The sequence below is a fragment of the Trichosurus vulpecula genome, chromosome 4, assembly GCF_011100635.1.
Source record: "Trichosurus vulpecula isolate mTriVul1 chromosome 4, mTriVul1.pri, whole genome shotgun sequence".
Taxonomy (NCBI): Eukaryota; Metazoa; Chordata; class Mammalia; order Diprotodontia; family Phalangeridae; genus Trichosurus; species Trichosurus vulpecula.
In genome coordinates, this window is record NC_050576.1 from 226,598,914 (window position 1) to 226,619,140 (window position 20,227).

The window sequence follows — 20,227 nt, forward strand, 5'->3', positions numbered from 1 at the left end:
ATGGACTACCCCAGAGATAAATGTTTGGCCCTGTGCTCATTAAGTTTTATCAATGAGTTTAATAAAGGCACAACTAGCATGCTTGTCATTTTTGCAAATAATACGAAGCTAGAAATAACAGCTAACATATGGGATAACAGAGTCAGTATCCAAAAAGATCTCAATGGATGAAATCATTGGAGTGAATCTAATAAATTAGCATTTAAAGGAGACAGATGTAAAGTTTTCAATGCAGGTTCAAATCAACCTCACAAGTACAAAGTGTGGGGAAGCATAGCTAGGAAGGAGTTCATTTGAAAAACATCTGGGGCTTCTGGTGAATTGTTAAGCGCAATATTTGCAGGAGCATGATATAGCAGCCGAAAAAGCTAACGTGACTTTAGGCCATGTTGAGAGGTATTGTGTACAGAATTAGGAAGGTTTTAATATAATTGTACATTATACTTTAGGCAGACCAAATGTGGAGTATTATTTTTAGTTCTGTGAAACAAATTTGTTTAGAAACAAATTTTTGTGAAACAGCAAAAGATATAGGGAACCAATATGAGGAAGTGCCTTGAGACCATCCCATATGAAAAATCTGGAGACAGTCTAGAAAAAAAGAAGAGAGACACAAGAACTATATTCTAGTATTTGAAGAATATAGAGGAGAGATTATAACCCTATATAGCAAAACTAGGAGCAAAGGGTAGAAGTGGCAAAGCAACAAATTTAGGCTTTGATATTAGGAGGATATAGTGTTCCATAAGTTACAGTCATATAACATTATGTCCTAATAATCAGAGCAAACCAAATGTGAAATGGGCTGTCTTGGAAGAGAGTAGTTTCCTTCTCCTTAGCAGTCTTCAAGCAAAGGCTGGATGAGTATTGAGCATACCGTCAAGGGTATTCATGTTGGAGGATAAATCATACTAGATCCCTTTCAACTTCGAAATTCTATGAATCCCACCCCTTCCAAGAAGTCTTTTCAGACTATTCCAATCAGATTTCTTTTTTCTATGAATTCCTATTGCACGTAATGACAGTACAATAAAATATATCATTTTTATTGGTTTCTCATCTGTTCGTGAGTATTAGGTTTGCACCATCAAGACCAGGGACCACATATCACACTGCTTATATATACTTCCTAGTGCTATGTATTCCCATAGCCCTTCTCTTTAGGTGTCCTTAAATTCCATGACCTACTCTTTTACTCCCCAGCCGCACACCCTAAGGGTCACACCCTGTATCTTACCTTTGCCTACAAGTATTCTGCTTCTTTAATCAAAGGTCTGACATTCACTTATTTCCCCATAACCTCCTATCGTTCAGTCTCACCATATGCCTCAGTACTCTTAAACCTATTCTTCACCCTCATTGGGACCTCCAATTTCTGCATTCCCTCCCCCAGTACTTTCTCAAACCATTACCCTGCTCTGACTTCACTTTTGTCTCCCTTCCAATCTTGACTCTATACTTAGAAAATCCAACTCTGCACTATCTCTCACTCCCATCTCCTATTTCCAGTCATACTTTGCCAAACCTTAGCCCTCAATCTCTGGACCTCAGTTTCCTTATCTTTAAATTGGGGGTAATTATACTTTACCTGCCTGAAGGCAGGATTCTTTTCTGAAGATCTAAAATTCTAACAGGGAGTAGGCCAAAAATCTTATCATTCAGTGACCCTTTTTACTTCATAACAGTGATAGCATTCACTTCCAATTCAAGAGAAACTCCTGTCCCAACTGAAAATGCTTCTCCTGGAGTATCCATATTCCTTTGTTTTCTCCTCAGACTTTGTCACAATGTTGTGGTTGATATGTGTACCCCCTGGGCATTTGCAACTAATGTGCCACGTTTCCACATTTCAGGTAGATGATCTGAAAGCCAAACTGGCCCTCCAGGAAATAGAGCTCAGGCAAAAGAATGAAGATGCCGACAAACTAATTCAAGTGGTTGGAGTAGAGACAGAAAAAATGAGCAAAGAGAAAGCCATCGCTGATGAAGAGGAACAGAAAGTGGCTCTAATCATGTTGGAGGTCAAGCAGAAGCAAAAGGACTGTGAGGAAGATCTGGCCAAAGCAGAGCCAGCTCTCACAGCAGCCCAAGCAGCTCTCAACACCCTCAATAAGGTAGGGAAATAAAGCATCAACCCCATAACACTGTACACCCTCCTAGATGAGTTCCATAATCACTCTAAATAGTTTGACCTAAGTGTCCACACAGGAAAAAACAAGGAACTGAAGACTAACTAGTGCCCCCACTAGGATTTACAGTTGAATGGACTAGACCAGTTTATGTGACTTGGACAGATACTGCAGATGAACAGTGAACCTGTCCTAGGATTGACTGTGAGGAAAAGAACCAAATGGATTGCATTTGGGAAGTTAGGTAGTATTTTAAATGGCCCCAAACTTTGCCTTGACACAAAGGCCCACCTCTTTATTTTTTCAGACCAAGCAGAAGGCTATTTTTTTAAGGCAACACTAACTTATTTATTTACACATATGGTTGATACAAAAAAATGGGACATGGATGAAAGAACAGGTATCTATAAATCCTATACTATTTCTTTTTTTATAATTAAGATTTTTTATTTTTACTTTACAACACTCAGTTCCACATAATTTTGAGTTCCAGATTTTCTTCCTCCCCTCCCCCCTCCCTCCCCAAGACAACATGGAATTCGATATATCTTCTACATATAACTTCACATTGAACTTATTTACACAATAGTCAAGTTGTAAAGAAGAATTATGACCAATGGAATGAATCATGAGAAAGAAGAAACAAAACAAAAAAACAAATACAAAAACAAAAGAGAAAAAAAAAAGGGAAAAAAAGCCAAGCATAAAATGTGCTTCAATCTGCATTCAGACTCTCTGGATGTAGATAGCTCTGTCCATCATGAGTCCTTTGGAGTTGTTTTTGCGCCTTGTATTGCTGAGAAGAGCTAAGTCTATCAGGGGTAGTCATCACAGAATCCATATAGCTGTGGTTGCATATAATGTTCTCCTGGTTCTGCTCCCCTTGCTCAGCATTATATCATGTAGGTTTTTCCAAGTTATTATGAAGTCTGTATCATCCCCATTTCTTACATCACAACAGTATTCCATTACATTCACATACCACAACTTGTTCAGTCATTCCCCAATTGATGGGCATCCCCTTGATTTCCGATTCTTTGCTACTACAAAAAGAGCCGCTATAAATATTTTTGTACATATGGGTCCTTTTCCCACTTGTGTGATCTCTTTGGGATACAACCCTAGAAGTGGTATTGCTGGGTCTAAGGGTATTAATGTTTTTATAGCCCTTTGGGCATATTTCCAAATTGCTCTCTAGAATGGCTGAATCAGTTCACAACTCCACCAGCAATGTAACAATGTTCCAATTTTCCCACATCCTCTCCAGCATTTATCATTTTCCTGTTTTGTCATTTTAGCCAATCTGACAGGAGAGATGTGGTACCTAAGAGTTATTTTGATTTGCATTTCTTTAATCAATAGTGATGTAGAGCATTTTTTCATATGACTATAGATAGCTTTAATTTCTTCCTCTGAAAACTGCCTGTTCATATCCTTTAAGGCCCATCTCTTTAATGCCTGCTTTCTCCTGGTTATTTTTATGGCTGTGTAGCATAAGCTATCAGAGGAATTAATGTTTCAGTTCACGCAAAATTGGATGGAGAGAGTGATAGTAGGTACCATTTGCACTAAAGGCAGTGGAAAAGGTCTCATCAAAAATATGTGGGAAAAAGAGGTAGGCTAATTGTGTAGTGAGAAGGAGATGGGTATTTAAAGAAGTGTTTAACAACCAACTGCATAGCTGTTTTTTATTATAATATTTTATTTTTCCCAATTACATGTAAAAACAATTTTAACATTCATTTTTTAAATTTTGAGTTCTAAACTCTTTCCCTCCCTTCCTTGCCTCCCCCCTCCTGAGACAGTAAGTAATTTGATATAGGTTATGCATGTGCAATCATGTGAAATATATTTTCCATGTTAGCCATGTTGTGAAAGAAAACACAAACCAAAAAAAACAACAACACACATACAAAAGTGAAAAAGATTATGCTTCAATCTGCATTCAGACTCCATCAGTTCTTTTTCATCATGAGTCCTTTAAAATTCCATACTACTCATTTTAAAGGTTGATCTTCATTATTAACATTTTCTACATCACTTTATTAAGTCTAGACAGACAACGAAATAATCAATCAAAATCTGATTTGTGGTGTATGGCAATTTCCAAGGTATAAATGCTCACACTGGATTCAAGCTGCTTCCAGCACATGCCTGGAATGAGGCATGACAGAAGGAGTACATATGCTCCATTGGTATGTATTTAATTTCAAGAAATAGAGAGGAAGGTTCATAACACAGCGGCTTAATCCCCTTTTGATTTTATGGAGGGATATAGATAATAGTTGCAAAAGATAAAAAGTCATAGATGGATTGCAGTCTGCCCTATTGGTTAAGGAGGGAGAGTATCCATACCATAGTAAATCTCTAAGACCATCTATTCAGTTACAGATGCACTGTGATTAGGATTAGTGGCAGGGATATACCCACTGATTAAGGAGTTATAGCTCCTTAAAATATTGACCAGCTGAAGTGCATAGAGAGGTGGGCAAGCAGGATGATGAGGACTAGAAGCTATGTTTTTATAACATGAAGGCAGAATTCATGATTTCAAAGAAAATCATAAATGTGCCTGAATGGTTCAGAATCGCAGGATATAAGGAATTCTCTAAGTAGAAGGCATAGGAATTAAAGCATTTATTCAAGCTCCAAAGTAGCAGACCCACAGACCAATGTCCCCAATTCAATATCCTGGCCAAAAGCTTCCAGGCCCAATAAGTCCACCTCACAATAGTAACCAGGAGGTTACAGAAAAACATTATGACAGTAAGTCAAATAATATTCGTGCTTCCTCCCAATGCTAGGGCCCTCCAGTAAGAAGATTACCCTTTGGCCTCAAGCCCTTGCTCAGCACTCTCTGGTCTGCATGTGGATCAGTCGTGCTCTCAGCAGTGCCTGCTGCTTCAGCTTCTTCTGCTTCAGCTTCTGCTGCTGCTGCCACTTCCCCCACTATGTCTCAATCTCCAAGCTGTGCTCTCTCTTTTTATACAGTCATTAGATGTCATCCAATCGACTGAAATGTCATCTGAGCAACCAGAACCCAGGCGCCCACTATTGGCTCTGGTCCCAGCAACTCCCCCCAGGATGCTGGGGGCCTCCCACCCACATAGGCCCAGCACCCAGTAGCTAGGGGTTTTGGGCCTACTTGGGAGCCAAGATATAATCAGACCTCCCTTCATGGGCCCCACCTGGAGCCTCCCCTGAAGCCTATTCAAATGGGGGGGCGGTGAGGCGCAGAGATCTTCTCATTTACTGATTGCCTTAACATTTTTATCAGGATCAGATAGTCAATAAATAAGTACTAAGTGTATACTATGTTCTAGGCACTGTCCTAAACAATGGACTACAAAGAAAGATAAAAATATCCTTCCTGCCCTCAAGTAGTTCTCACATTCTAATGGAAGAGACAACATGCAGATAACTATGTATGTACAAGATATATGCATTGTAAATAGAAGGCTACCCCAGAGAGAAGGTATTTTAGGTGGAAGGGAAAATAGAGATCCCTTCCAGAAAATGGAATTTGAGTTGAGTCTTGATGCATGCCAGGGAAGTAAGGAAGGAGGGAACATTCCAGGCATGAGAGACAGCCTGTGGAAAGTTATAGGGCTGGGAGATGGAGTGTCAAAGGTCAGGAATATCAAGTGGGCCAATGTAATTGGATCATAGACTATATGTGAGGTGGGATAGAATATAAGAAAACTGGAAAGGTAGGAGGGGCCAAATTGTGAATGGCTTTAAATGCCAGATGGATGATTTTATTTTTGATCCTAGAAATAATTGGTGTTTATTGAAATGAGTAGACTCTGAACTTTAGGAAAATTAATTTAGCAGATGGGTTGAGGATGAATTGGGGCATGGAAAGATTTGAGACAGGGAGACCAACTAGAAGGCAACTGCAGTAGTTCAAATGTGATATGATGACAGCCTGCACTAGAGTGATAGCTGTTTAAAGGTGAGAACAAGAGATATTGTCATGGTCGAAATAATGAGACTTGGCAATGGATTGGATATTTGGAGCAAGTATGAAAAAGGAGTTGAGAATAACAGTGAATTTGAGGATGGTGGTTTGCTTCAACAGTAACAGCAAAGTTGAGAAGAAAGGGTGGTTTGGGGGAAAAGACACACACAAGGGATTATACTTTAAAACCTGTAATGACACCACAAGGGCTTTCCTGATTCTTGACTTTCACAAGCCATTTGTGTTTATGTCCACCTATAATAACCATGTATGTCTGAAAAAGTCATAGATGTGTTCTCTAAGTGGAGCTTTAGATAGATCCCAAGTGTGGATAAGGACCTAGAGTCTAGGCAAAGACAGCTGGAAAAACATGGTTTCCTGTCTTGCAAATATCTCTATGCAGAAAAATAACACTTTGCTTTCAAGACAGTCAAGTGTAGTTAGAACACCCTGTGGAACAAAGCAGTTTAATTAAAGAGAATAAAGTCTAGTTGGGTTATAGGGTGGTTCATTTGCATGTAGAATGAAAATTAATTTATAATAATCCTATCTTTTATTCATGACATGCTACATATCTTGAAGAATGTGAACTTCTGTTTCCAGTTGAATGTAAAATAATTGCATATTTTTAATGGGAGTTTGTGGAAATGTTGAAAATACGTAGCTGATTTTCAACTAATCATTCAGGGAAATATGTGAAATCGCTATAGAGTTACCATTGATTTCCCTCTGATGAGTCATGATATTTAAAATTCAGAAGGCTGCTTCAGGCTTCAGAACTGTTCTTTCAGACGGATAACTCTGGAGCTTAGCTTCATTAGTGACTAGGTACAAAGCAAGCCCATTCATTTACTTCTAACAAACTCATCTCCTTTCAGACCAACCTAACAGAGCTGAAATCCTTTGGCTCACCACCTTTAGCCGTCAGCAATGTCACTGCTGCAGTAATGGTTCTCATGGCCCCTGGAGGGAAAGTACCCAGAGATCGAAGTTGGAAAGCTGCCAAGGTTACTATGGCCAGAGTTGATGGCTTTCTGGACTCCCTGGTGAACTTTAACAAGGAGGACATACATGAGAACTGCCTGAAAGCTATCCGACCGTATCTTCAAGATCCAGAGTTTAATCCTGAGTTTGTGGCTTCTAAGTCTTATGCAGCAGCTGGCCTCTGTTCCTGGGTCATAAATATCGTGAGGTTTTATGAGGTATTCTGTGATGTGGAACCCAAGAGACAAGCCCTGAGTAAAGCAAGTTTGGATCTTGCTACTGCCCAAGAAAAATTGGCAGCCATTAAAGTCAAGATTACTGTAAGTTGAAACCAGAACCCTCTTGAAATTATTGTTATTATTAATTCATTCAAAAGCATTTATTAAGTGCCTACCATTTACCAGGAATGGTACTAAGTGATGGAAATACAAAGACAAAAAACAAAGCTATCCCTACTTTCAAGGTGCTTCCATTTTTTGATGCAAATAATGTGTACGGAAATAGTTTTTTTAGTTTCCCTTTTTGTTTTTTTTTTTAAGATTTATTTATTTTTAGTTTTAAACGTTTATTTCTGCAAGATTTTGAGTTACAAATTTTCTCACCATCTTTCCCCTCCCCCCACCTCAAGATGGCATGTATTCTGATTGCTCCTTTCCCCAGTCTCCCCTCCTTTCTATCACCCCACTCCCCTCCTCCTTACCCCTTTCTCCTTACTTTCTTGTAGGGAAAGAGAGATTTCTACCTGTATATCTTATTTCCCAGTTGCATGTAAAAACAGTTTTTAACATTTGTTTTTAGAACTTTGAGTTCCAAATTCTCTCCCTTCTTCCCTGCCCAACTCCCTTCTTTGAGAAGGCAAGCAATTCAATATAGGTTATACATGTATCGTTATGCAAAACACTTCCATAATAGTCATGTTGTGAAAGACAATATTTCTCTCCATCCTATCCCGCCCCTCATTTATTCAATTTTCTCCTTTGACCCTGCGCCTTTTCAAAAGTGTTTGTTTCTGACTCCCCCTCCAGCAATTTGTCTTCCCTTCTATCTTTCCTCCCCCTCTTATCCTCTTACCCACTACTTTCCTGTAGAATAATATACCCAGTTAAGTGTGTATGTTATTTCCTCTTTAAGCCAAATCCTATGAGAGTAAGGTTCAGTCATTCCCTTTCACCTCCCCACTCTTTTCTTCTATTATAAGTTTTTTCTTGCCCCTTTTATGTGAGATAATTTACCTCATTCTATCTCTACCTTTCTTCTTCTCCCAATATATTCCTCTCTCACCCCTTAATTTTACCTTTTAGATACCATCTCATATTCAACTCACCCTGTGCCCTTTTAAATATATATATATATGTATGTATGTATGTATGTATGTATGTATATTCCCTTCAACTACCCTAATACTGAGAAAGGTCTCATGAGTTACAGATATCATCTTTCCATGTAGGAATGTAAACAGTTCAACTTTAATAAGTCCCTTATGATTTCTTTTTCTTGTTTACCTTTTCATATTTCTCTTGATTCTTGTATTTAAAAGTTAAATTTTCTATTCAGCTCTGGTCTTTTCATCAAGAATGCTTGGAAGTCCTCTGTTTCATTGAAAATCCATTTTTCCCCTGAAGCATTATATTCAGTTTTGCTGGGTAGGTGATTCTTGGTTTTAATCCTAGCTCCTTTGACCTCTGGAATATCATATTCCAAGCCCTTCAATCACTTATGTAGAAGCTGCTAGATCTTGTATTATCCTGATTGTATTTCCAAAATTTCAAATTGTTTCTTTCTATCTGCTTGCAGTATTTTCTTCTTGACTTGGGAACTCTGGAATTTGACTACAATATTTCTAGGAGTTTTCCTTTTGGGATCTTTTTCAAGAGGTGATTGGTGGATTCTTTCAATTTCTATTTTACCCACTAGTTCTAGAATATCGGGGCAATTTTCCTTGATAACTTCTTTAAAAATGATATCTAGGCTCTTTTTTGATCATGGCTTTCAGTAGTCCAATAATTTTTAAATTCTCTCTCCTGGATCTGTTTTCCAGGTCAGTGGTTTTTCCAGTGAGATATTTCACATTGTCTTCTATTTTTTTTCATTCTTTTGGTTCTGTTTTATAATTTCTTGATTTCTCATAAAGTCATTAGCTTCCATTTGTTCCACTCTAATTTTTAAAGAATTATTTTGTTCAATGGTCTTTTGGACCTCCTTTTCCATTTGGCTAATTCTGCTTTTGAAGGCACTCTTCTCCTCATTGGCTTTTTGGACCTCTTTTGCCACTCAGGTTAGTCTATTTTTTAAGGTGTTATTTTCTTCTTTTGGGTGTCTCCTTTAGCAAGCTGGTGACTTGTTTTTCATGATTTTCTTGCATCCCTCTCATTTCTTTTCCCAATTTCTCCTCTACATCTCTTACTTGATTTCCAAAATCCTTTTTGAGCTCTTCCATGTCCTATAACCAATTCATATTTTTCTTGGAGGCTTTTGATGTAGGATCTTTGACTTTTTTGTCTTCTGGCTGTATGGTTTGATCTTCTTTGTCACCAAAGTAAGATTCTATAGTCTGAGTTTTTTATGCCATCTGCTCATTTTCTCAGCCAATTATTTGACTTTTGAGCTCTTTGTCAAGGTATGACTCTGCTTCCAGAGTGGAGAGTGCTGTATCCTAAGCTTCAAGGATTTTGCACTGCTGTATTCCGAGGTACTTGTAGACACCTGTAAATTTTCAGTTCTTCTGAAGTGGAATGATCCAAGGAGAAGTGTATACTCCTCTACTGGCCTATGCTCTGGCCTGTGAGTAACCTCAAGTACTCTTTTCTGCCTTGGAGCTGCTAGGAGGACTCCCTCTCCACAGCCACCACAAGCCCTGCCACACAAGCGCTGCTCCTCAACCCAGGACCAGCAACCAGTACTGCAACCCACATCCAAGCAGGGCAAAGCAAGAGAATCCTGCCTCAGTGTCAGCAAAGAGATCCCTGCACTCCTGCTCTGATCAGCCACTTGATTCCCTCCCACCGTCTGTGGGCCTGGAGTTCCAGAAGCAGCAGCTACTGCTGTTGTAGCCACCTCTGCCACCCCAGGGCTGGGGCCAAACTGCACCATGCTCTCACTCAGATCCAACAGAGTTTCCCCACTGATCTGCTAAGTTGTCTTTGGCATTTGTGGGTTGAGAAGTCTGGAAACTGCCGCAGCTCAGTGATTCGGTACCCTGAGGCCTGCTCCACCTGGTCTGCTCTGGCCTGCTCTGTGCTGGCTTGGTCCACACTGGGCTATGCTCTACTCCCAGCATGGTGCAATAGACCCTACCCAGTGACCATCCAGGCCATCTTGGGCTGGAGACTGGTTTCACTCTGTCATTTTGTGGGTTCTATAGCTTTAGAATTTGTTTAGAGTCATTTTTTACAGGTTTTTGGAGGGATTTGGGGGAAAGCTCAAGCAAGTCCCTGCTTTTATTCCACCACCTTGGCTCTGCCCCTCACACAGAAATTTTTTACTATATTTTTACAAATATATATACATGTATGTGTGTGTGTGTGTGTGTGTGTGTGTGTGTGTGTGTGTAGAAAGATAGACAGATAGACACAGATCTTGGGATTCCTAGTACTAGTGAAATAACAGGACAAAATGATATCTGTTAGGTGAGGGCAATAACAACTGGAAGGAATCAAGATAGTCTTCTAGGAGAAGGTGACATTTGAGCTGAACTTTGAAAAAAGCTAAGGATTCTAAGAGTCAGGAGTAAGAGGAGGGTAGCATTCTGAGTATAGGAGACAGCTTGGGTAAAAGTACAGAGACAGGGTATGAAATGTCTTGTATGAAGTTTATGTATGGAATCCAGCTTGGCTGGAGTAGAGAACACATGAAAGGGAGTAATGAATAGTAAGCCTAGAAATGTCCTTTAATCTCTCTACTCTTCTGTGTGTTCTCTCTCATTTCACTTTCCTCCCTATACACACTTGACCCTAAAATTAAGGATGTGAATTCCACACTGTCCTCTCTTTTCAAGTCCCTTGCCCCCTTATCCTAGTCATGCTTTGCCAGATTCAGACCCTGAATTACTCCCATCCTTTGCCCTCTCTATTCATACCTACATCTTGTTCAATAAAACTGTAGAAGTTACACAAGTATACTGACTGGATCCACTGCAAATGTATACTATGTACTCTCAATTGGACTCTCATTTCAAAATAGCAATTTTTTAAATCTTCCCTAGTTAATACTCTGTCTCACTACCTGCAGAAGCTATTCCAAACTTTCTCTTCTCTCATCAAGGCTCCCACACTTCCCTCTCCCCCTGCTCTCTCTACCTCACCATTTACTTCACTGAGAAAATGAAGGCTTAATATTTAACATGAAATCAATCCTTTCCCCTTCTCTTTACCTCAAAATCCCTTGACATGATCCCCTATTCCCTCTTCCTTTCATCTAATCTCTAATAACGAAATGATCCTTCTCCTTGCCGTGGCCAACGTTTCCATGTTTGCTGTTTATCCTATGCCCTCCCACCTTCTTCAACAAATTGGCCCCTCAGTTATCCACCCTCTTTTAAACCTTATGTGACAACATTTGTTATTGTTTTCTTTTAAAAATTAATCTGTCCTTTCCACTACTTCCCTCAATCCCCCTTGAGCAAGTAAAAAAAAGAGAAATGAGAAATAAAGATCTCAGTACATAGTTACACAGTCTGACAAAATAATTTCATACATTAATCTTGTCCAAAAATATGTTTCTTTCTGCATTTTGATTTTATCACCTTTCTTCCAGGAAGTCTATATATGTCTCATATTCTTTGTTTTGGACACCTAGTATATCTGTGGATCAGAATACTAAAGACTTTCAGTTGTTTTTCTCTATAATGTTATCATTGTAACAATTGTTCTCCTAGTTCTAACTCACTTTACTTTCCATTAATTCATAGAAGTCTTCTGTTTTCCTCTGAAGCTATTTCATTATTTCTTTTGGCACAATGATATTTCATTACATTTACATAACACGATTTGTTCAGCCATTTCCCAATGGGAGGACATTCCCATAACTTCTAATTTTTTTGCTACCACAAAAATATCTGCTATAAATATTCTTATACCTTTAGACCCTTTTCATGTAATTGTGATAGCTTGGATATCTTCCTTTGAAACTGCCTGTTCATATAATTTGAGCAAAATTTATATATTGGGAATGGCACTTAGTCTTAGAAAGTTTAATCAATTTCTTATATCTCTTGGAAATGAGATCTTTATCAAAAAATTGCTGCAAATATTTTCCCCAGTTACCTGTTTCCCTTCTTATATTTACTATATTAGATTTGTTTGTACAAAAATTTAAATTTTACATAATCAAAATTGTCCATTTTATCTTGTGTGATCTTCTCTATCAATTGTTTAGTAAGGAACTCTTTTCCTATCCATAGGTAGCCATTTCCTGTTCTTCTAATTCATTTATGATGTGACTTTTCATGTTATATATACAATGTGATCTTATCTTGGTATAAAGTGTGAGATACTAGTCTGAACCTAATTCCTGCCCAATTGCTATCCAGTTTTCCTAGCAGTTTTTGTCACATAGTAGATGCTTCTCTCAATAACTGAGTTCTTGGGGTTTTTCAAACATTATGCTACTGTGTGTTTGTTTGTTTCTGAATGTTGTGTACCTAATCTGTTTCATTGATCACCTTTTCTCTTTCTTTTTGACCAGTACAAAATCATGTGAGTGACTACTATTTTGTAATATAGTTTGAGATCTAGTACAGATAAACTCTCTTTATTCCTTTTTTTTTATTGAGATTCTTGAAACTGTCATTCCTACATGTGAATTTTATAATAATTTTTCTTGTACTTTAAAATATTCCCATGGGAATTTTATTGGTATGGCAATAAATAAGCAAATTAGTTTGGCTAGTTTTGTCTTTATTATATTGGCTCAACCCACTCATGAGCAATGAAATGTTTCTCCAATAATTTAGGTCTGTCATCCTTTCTGCTAAGAAATGTTGAATTCATACAGTTCCCAGATGAATTTTAGCAGATGCAATCACAAATATTTTATAGCTTCTGAGTTATTTTGAATGGATTTTCTTTTTGTATCCCTTCTTGCTATTTTATTGTCTATATTTAGGAATCCTGATGGTTTATGTAAACTTATTTTATATCCTGCAAGCTTGCTTTTATTTTATCTAATCATTAGCTGATACTTTGGGATTCTCCAAGTATACCATTATATTAGACTGATGACAATGTTGTTTCCTTTTTACTTATGCTTATGCATTCAATTTATTTTTCTTATTGTCTTTCTTTAATGAATATTTCCATTACTAACTTAAGTAAAAGTTGTGATAATAGGCATACTTATAAACCCTAGTCTTATTGGAAAGGCTTCCTACTTTTCTTACATTATGTATAATATTTTCTCAGTCCATCAATAAATATTTATTAAGCTACTGCATATACCAGGCACCATACTAAGTGCCAGGGAAGTAAAGAATTGCAAAAGAAATCCCCTGCTTTCTAGGAGTTCACAGTCTAATGAGGTCGTGCAAACAACCATGTACAAATATATTATAAACAAGATGAATTAGAACTAACCAACAGAGGGAAGGCACTAGAATTAAAGGGATTGGGAAATGCTTCCTGTAGAAAATGAGATTTTAGCTGGGACCTGAAGAAAGCTAGGAAGCAGAGATGAGGAGGGAGAGAATTCCAGGCATGGAGAACAGTCAGTAAAATTGCCTATTATGTCTTGTTTGAGGAGAAGGAGTGTTTTCTTTGAAGAAATGGAGTGAATCTTGTTGGAAGAACAGTAGGGAGACAGGTAGTACTGGATCACAGAGTAAGGTGTAAGAAGACAGGAAAGAGGGGGTAGAGGGAGAAAAGCTTTGAATGTTAAACAGAGGGTTTCATATTTGTAGGGAGCCACTGGAGTTTATTGAATGGAGGGCAGGGGAGTAGTTTAACATGCTGAGACCTTCATTTTAGGATTTAGATAAATATTACTATATTAAGAAAAACTCCATTTATTCCTGTGATTTTTAGAATTCTTAACAGGAACCTATTTTTAGAACCTATTTATATAATCATATGGCTTTTATTATTTATATTAACAACATGGCTTCTTGTAATTATCATCTTCCTTAATGTTGTAGCCACATTCTTAGTATAGAACCTAAACATGATGTGTAATATTTCTAGTATGTTGTTTTTATTTAAATTTTTACATCAATGTTTATTAGAGACATTGGTCTATAATTTGCTTTCTCTGTTTTGTCTCTCCCTAGTTTAGATTGGAAAACCATATCTACATAGTAGAAAGACCTTCATAGTGTGTTGTGGTGGTTGTCTCAAATGGATTCAGAGTCAAACCACCTCTAATCCAAATACAGGCATTTATTGAGGATTGATGCCCCTCAGACACGGGCTAGGTTCCAAGAGGAATCAGAAACTTAGTAAGACAAGATAGGGAATTTTATAGTGTAATGATGCTAATTACCTAACAGGAATTATGAATATTAAAAAGGCAGGGGAGTTTGTTAAGGGATTAGGTAATAGGGGAAGGGTCCCTTCTATGGTTCCTGGTCATGCTGCTTTCTGATTGGCTAGCTGTTGTGGTTCTATCTGGTCAAGATAGGTAATATGGTCCTGTCTTGGGCTAAATGGATGATGTCATTGTGGTTGAGTACAAGGGCACACCTGCTCAAATATGTGAATTGGATCTGGGGGCAGTGGCTAGCTAGGAGCAATGGCTATATTGAGTCTGGGGGCCTATGGTGTGGTTAAAGCCAGATTGTGTGGTTAAATGAAGACATGCCTGCTGTTCAGTGAGGCCATACGTAAGTTAGACTATTGGGGCTGGGGGCACTTTTATTAGGATTCCATCAATGGAATCAATATTTCTTTGAATATTTTATAGAATTCACTTCATTTGGTCCTGGAGATTTTACTCTGGGAGTTCTTATGACTTATTCAAGTTCTTTTTCTAATATTGGGTTATGTATAATATTTCTTCCTTTGTTAATTTTAAAAATATTTTAAAGTTTCTATTTCTCTACATTATTGCTTGTTATCCTTTATTTCTTCTTCAATCGTGAATTCTTTTTTTTTAAATTTTTATATGAACAATTGGTTTTCCTCTCTTTTTAAAAATCAGATTAGCTATTTATCTATTTTTTTTTAAGTTTCTAGTCTTATTTACCAATTTAGTGGCCTTTTTGCTTTCAGGTTTTCTTAGTCTCTGATTTGTAGAATTTCTACTAGGTTTTTTAGAGGATTTCTTATCTGTTCTTATTCAAACTTTTTTAATTCATGCCCAAATTCATTAATTTGTTCTTTCTCTGCTTTGTTGATGGAACATTTAGAGAGATAAATTTTCCTCTCAGAACTGCTTTAGCTGTATTCTATAAGTTTAGATGTGTTGTCTCATTATTGTCATTTCCTTTGATAAAATTTCTTTTGTTTCTATTATTTGTTCTTTGACCTAACTACTCTTTCTACTCAAAGGGTGAGTCAATAAGCATTTGCCAAGTGCTTACTAGGTTCTAAACTATAGGCGGAAAACAAGTGCAAAAATATCATCCCTGCCCTTAAGGAACTTACATCCAAGAACATAACCTCATTGTCCATTATTCCCTTTCCTGCACTTTATAGACTAGCCAAACTGACTTTATTATTATTACTCACACACTGCATCTTATCTCCCATCTCCATGCTTTTACTTTGGCTCTCCCCCTTACCTAGTATATGATCTCTCTTCATCTCTGCCTCATAGAATCCTTTACTTCCTTTTAAGGATCATGTCAATATATCTATATGAAATATTTACTGATTTCCCAACTACTAGTGTGCACTCTCTCCCTAAACTATCTTATATTTATTTCATATTTATTCTGCATAGATGTATTCTCTCCCCCAGTAGGATATAAGCAATTCGAAGAGAAATTAAGTTTTCTTTTGTCTCCCCAGCACCTAGTACACTGTTGCTTGATAAATGCATGTTTCCTCATTGAATCATCATGATGGAATTATAGAGTTTTGTCCATTGAATAAAGAAAATTTTATTGATGACTGCAAGGAAATTCCACTGATTGACTAAGAGAATCAAATACACCCCTTGTAACCTAGATAAAAAACATGCTAACTCCACTTTGAGTCAGTCAGCTCTGGAGAAAGGACTCAACTATAGAGTTTCCTCTCAGTCTTTTCCCTTACTCCTCTTGCAGAGTGCTGCAACAGAGACTGGACATCTAGTAGAATAGCATCTGGCAGCACGTAATTGAGCCACGTTCAACTATATAGTCAAGTCAAATCAAATAGAGTCAATGAGAAGACTCAAAAGTCTAACACCTGGCCTTCTCCTTCTGAGCCTAAGTATCTGGTTCTTTCTGAATGAATATAACAGTACCCTGGATTAGGATTTCATCTGAGCTAGAACCTTAGGAAAACAGAAACTATGGCCAAGGATTTTTTCTGGTCCTAGGTTCTGGATTCTAGTTACTTCTTATATTGCAGTACCCTATACGAGGATAGCAGCTAGATCTAAAGATGGAAAGAGTGGAGACAAAATCTAAGCACCAGAGTCACAAGACCTGCCCCAAAACAGGTCCAGAAGAGATGAAATGTTCCAAGGGGATTGGTGAAAAGACATCACAAGAAGATATAATGGGAGTCTAGTGGTGTGGAAAGCCTAAATTGCCTTAGCCACATGTGTTCCCTACATGTGTGCCCCTCCACTTATGAACTCTCTGGGTGTATATTGTTCCTACTTATGTGTGTATTAGTGGAAGAGCACTAATACAGGGGAACACTAATTGTAGGCTCATGAGCTTAGTTTTGGTAATGCAGACTACCCACCCCCCAACTTTAAGGGCAGGTTGATTCCCCTAAGGAACAACTACCTTTACCCCTTCAAAAATCTGCCAGATTCCTAAAACTGTAGCTCACAAGTTCTCCCTCAACGCAAAGGCATTTTGCTGAAATGACATATAAAATATCTCCCCTGTAAACTTAGGGTATATACTCACACAAATATCCCAGTATCAACAGAAAGAGAGGCTATCTATAGTGTCCATAAATGGAGAGGCACACATATAGACTGCCAGCTGCCACCCTGCCCCAACCAATGGCTTCTCATATTGTGCATCAACTAGTCTACCTGGCTCTCTACTAGTCAAGTTGCTATACTGGGCCTGGACCTAGGCAAGTTTCATGTTTTTGATTTTTGGTCATAACATCCTGTGTCTCTAGCTTCAATCTCAGCTACAATCATGGCCGAGGGTACTTCTATGTTCATTCAGAAAGTACTAGAAATGATACCCTAGGACCAACAGGAGTCTTAGGTATGAGGCCTGCTATCTCTTGAGCAGGAAGCCCCTTCCAGAAGTATGACTCTCAAATCCTCTCATCAATTTGATTCAACTTTACTCTGCAACTAGACTGTGCTTCCACTAGATCCTGCCAGATGCAACTCTGACAGATGAAGGTGTCAATGGAGAAGAAAAAGGCAGGTAGGAAGATAGAGAAATACCAACCCACCTTGCTGCACACTCTAAGAGGGGCAAAAGGAAAAGATAAACAGTGAACTCTGGTGAATCCTTACTTCAGAGCTAAGTTACTTAGAATGGGACCAACTTGCTTTTAATCTAGGCCACAAAGAGTATATCTGATCTCATTCAACCAAGTGAAAGTTGCTGTGTTCATCAGTGCCCTTCATCCAATGATTAATGCCCTATAATGCCATCACATTGATTAAGGAACTTCTTCACACTTTGTTTAGGCACCTCCTTCACTCTCTGTTATCAGGTTGTTTAGAAAACTGTGCATAAAGGACTGATCTTCTTCCTTTACCCAGCAAAATGGCAAAGGTAATAAAACACAGATAAAGACTCTTTTGGTGGTGTTGCAGAAGACAGATGCACTAGTGTACTGTTGGTAGAGCTATGAATTAGTCCAAACATTTTGGAAAACCATTTGAACATATCTGGGAAAAAGTTACCAGGATAACCTTCCCTCCTAACCCAGAGATCTGTCTGCTATGCATACAGACAGAAAGCTAGGAAGAGTAGTGCTATACATAACAAAACATTCATAACAGCAGGTTTTTTGATAACAAGGAACTGCAAACAAAGTGGAGATCCAATGAATGGTGAGGTAAACTCTGGAATATGAATATAATGGAACATTATTAAACCATGACAGAGAAACATGGGAAAACATATAAATTGATGTAGCACAACATAAATAGAACCAGATATAGAGACACCATAACCATTTGATTATTTTTTAGTTTTCACTTTGTTGACTCTAACCCAAACCTCATCCCTGCTTTGCTCTTTGGACAATTTAAAGTTAGGTTTCGTCAATATACATGTAAAGGTCTATAGGAATATGCACATATCAGTATAAACCTAAAGATGTATTGTTGTTGGTTTTTTATCTTTGACCATGTTTAAATCTCAAATTAATAATAATACTGCCTTAAACCTCTAGTCTTCAGAGACTAGACTTCCAAGATGAGCTATGGCTGCCAGTGTATCCTTTTCCAAATTTAAAAGCTGCTTTTGGTTTTTGGAGGTATATTGAAACATATTCATATTAAAAACAAGAAGTTTCCCTAGTTAGAAATTTTTTAAAAGTAGAGTTAATTCTAAAGTGCCAGAATTAATGAGGATCAAATACAGAAAACATCTCTTTTCCAGAAATTAATCCAGATTGCCCTATCACTGAGTGTTCATATTCTGGTTTGAATATGGCATTGATGCATCCAGGCACATCAGCATTCAATCCCACTCCAGAATGACATTCTAGTGAAAAACAAAATGATTGGCCACTGTGTGATTCCATTCCTTTTCTTCTAAAATCTCTAGTTTTCTCTGGTCCCTGACTTTCAGACCCACGAGCTACTTTTTCTCGCAACACTAGGACAAAAGTAGTAACGTGTCCCAAACAACTTTGATTTGTGCTTGAACTTGAACTTCTTGCTTATATATTTTCTGTTTCTTCCACAACAGCTCCTTAATGAAAACTTGGCAAAACTTACAACCAAGTTTCAGATAGCAACTGCAGAAAAACTCAAATGTCAGCAAGAAGCTGAAATGACCACAGGTACCATCTCACTTGCAAATCGCCTGGTGAGTCTCAACAGAAAGAACTTTAATTATGTGAACAGCCTGTCAATTACCATAGAGATGCAAAATATATAAACACAAAATGACACATTTTTTGCTTTGGAGAATATTTTAAAATGTGCTGTAATACAGAAAAGTTTGTTATAAAAACTGAGTGAAAGAACAGTAATACTCAAATCTAGCTTTAATTACATGGATCCTTGTTAATGTGGGGGAACTTAGATCTCCTAGACCTTTATAGCTATATTAACTTGTAATCTGGGCTTATGTATATGTCGGGCTTTTTTCCCCTAGTTTCTATGGGTTAGTGTATATATATATATATATATATATATATATATATATATATATACACACACACACACATATATATACATATATATATACACACACACATATATATATATATACACACACATATATATATATATATGTATGTATGTATTGACAAATAATTGATACACACTGACAATTTGTCAAGCACTGCATAGCTGTTGTTAAATTTTACCTGCATCCCTGAGAGGTAGGACAGCAAAGCAGGTACTGAGATAGTACTCCCTATCACCTCCAAGATCAAATGTAAAATGCTCTTTCCCATTCAAAGACCTTCATAACCCTTACTCCCCCCAATCTTTCCAGTCTTCTTAATCTCCACCATACTCTGTGATCCAGTGACACTGGCCTCCTTGCTGCTCTTTAAACAAAGTACTCTATCTCCTGATTCCAGACATTTTCACTGTCTGTCCCCTCATGTATCCATCTTAACCCCCTTGTTTTCTTGGATCCCAGTAAGTCCCAGCTAAAACCCCACCTTCTATAGGAAGTCTTTCCCAATCCCCCTTAGCTCGTGTGACTCATAGAAAAGGAACCTGAGAGGTGGTAAGCACTGGATAAAAGAAGGAGCTTTAGAAAATTCGAAACCTAGAAAATCATTCATGTTTGTGTCAGTACAATAACAAATAGCTATACAATTCAGTTGGGGGAGGGGGAAAGATGAGTCAAATCAGTTTACCATCATAAAGAGCAGTGATCATCAAGCTTTTTTTTTGGATG

General features: G+C 37.7%; 1 protein-coding gene across 1 annotated transcript in view; it reads left to right on the plus strand.

Annotated features, from left to right (window-relative positions):
- DNAH9 (dynein axonemal heavy chain 9) overlaps nt 1-20,227 on the plus strand; it is a 529,624-nt gene that overhangs the window by 368,759 nt on the left and 140,638 nt on the right. Inside the window, exons 50-52 of the mRNA XM_036755666.1 lie at nt 1,854-2,114; nt 6,969-7,394; nt 19,058-19,177. Of these exons, the coding sequence (XP_036611561.1) occupies nt 1,854-2,114; nt 6,969-7,394; nt 19,058-19,177 (807 nt within the window). The remainder of the gene's footprint in view (nt 1-1,853; nt 2,115-6,968; nt 7,395-19,057; nt 19,178-20,227) is intronic.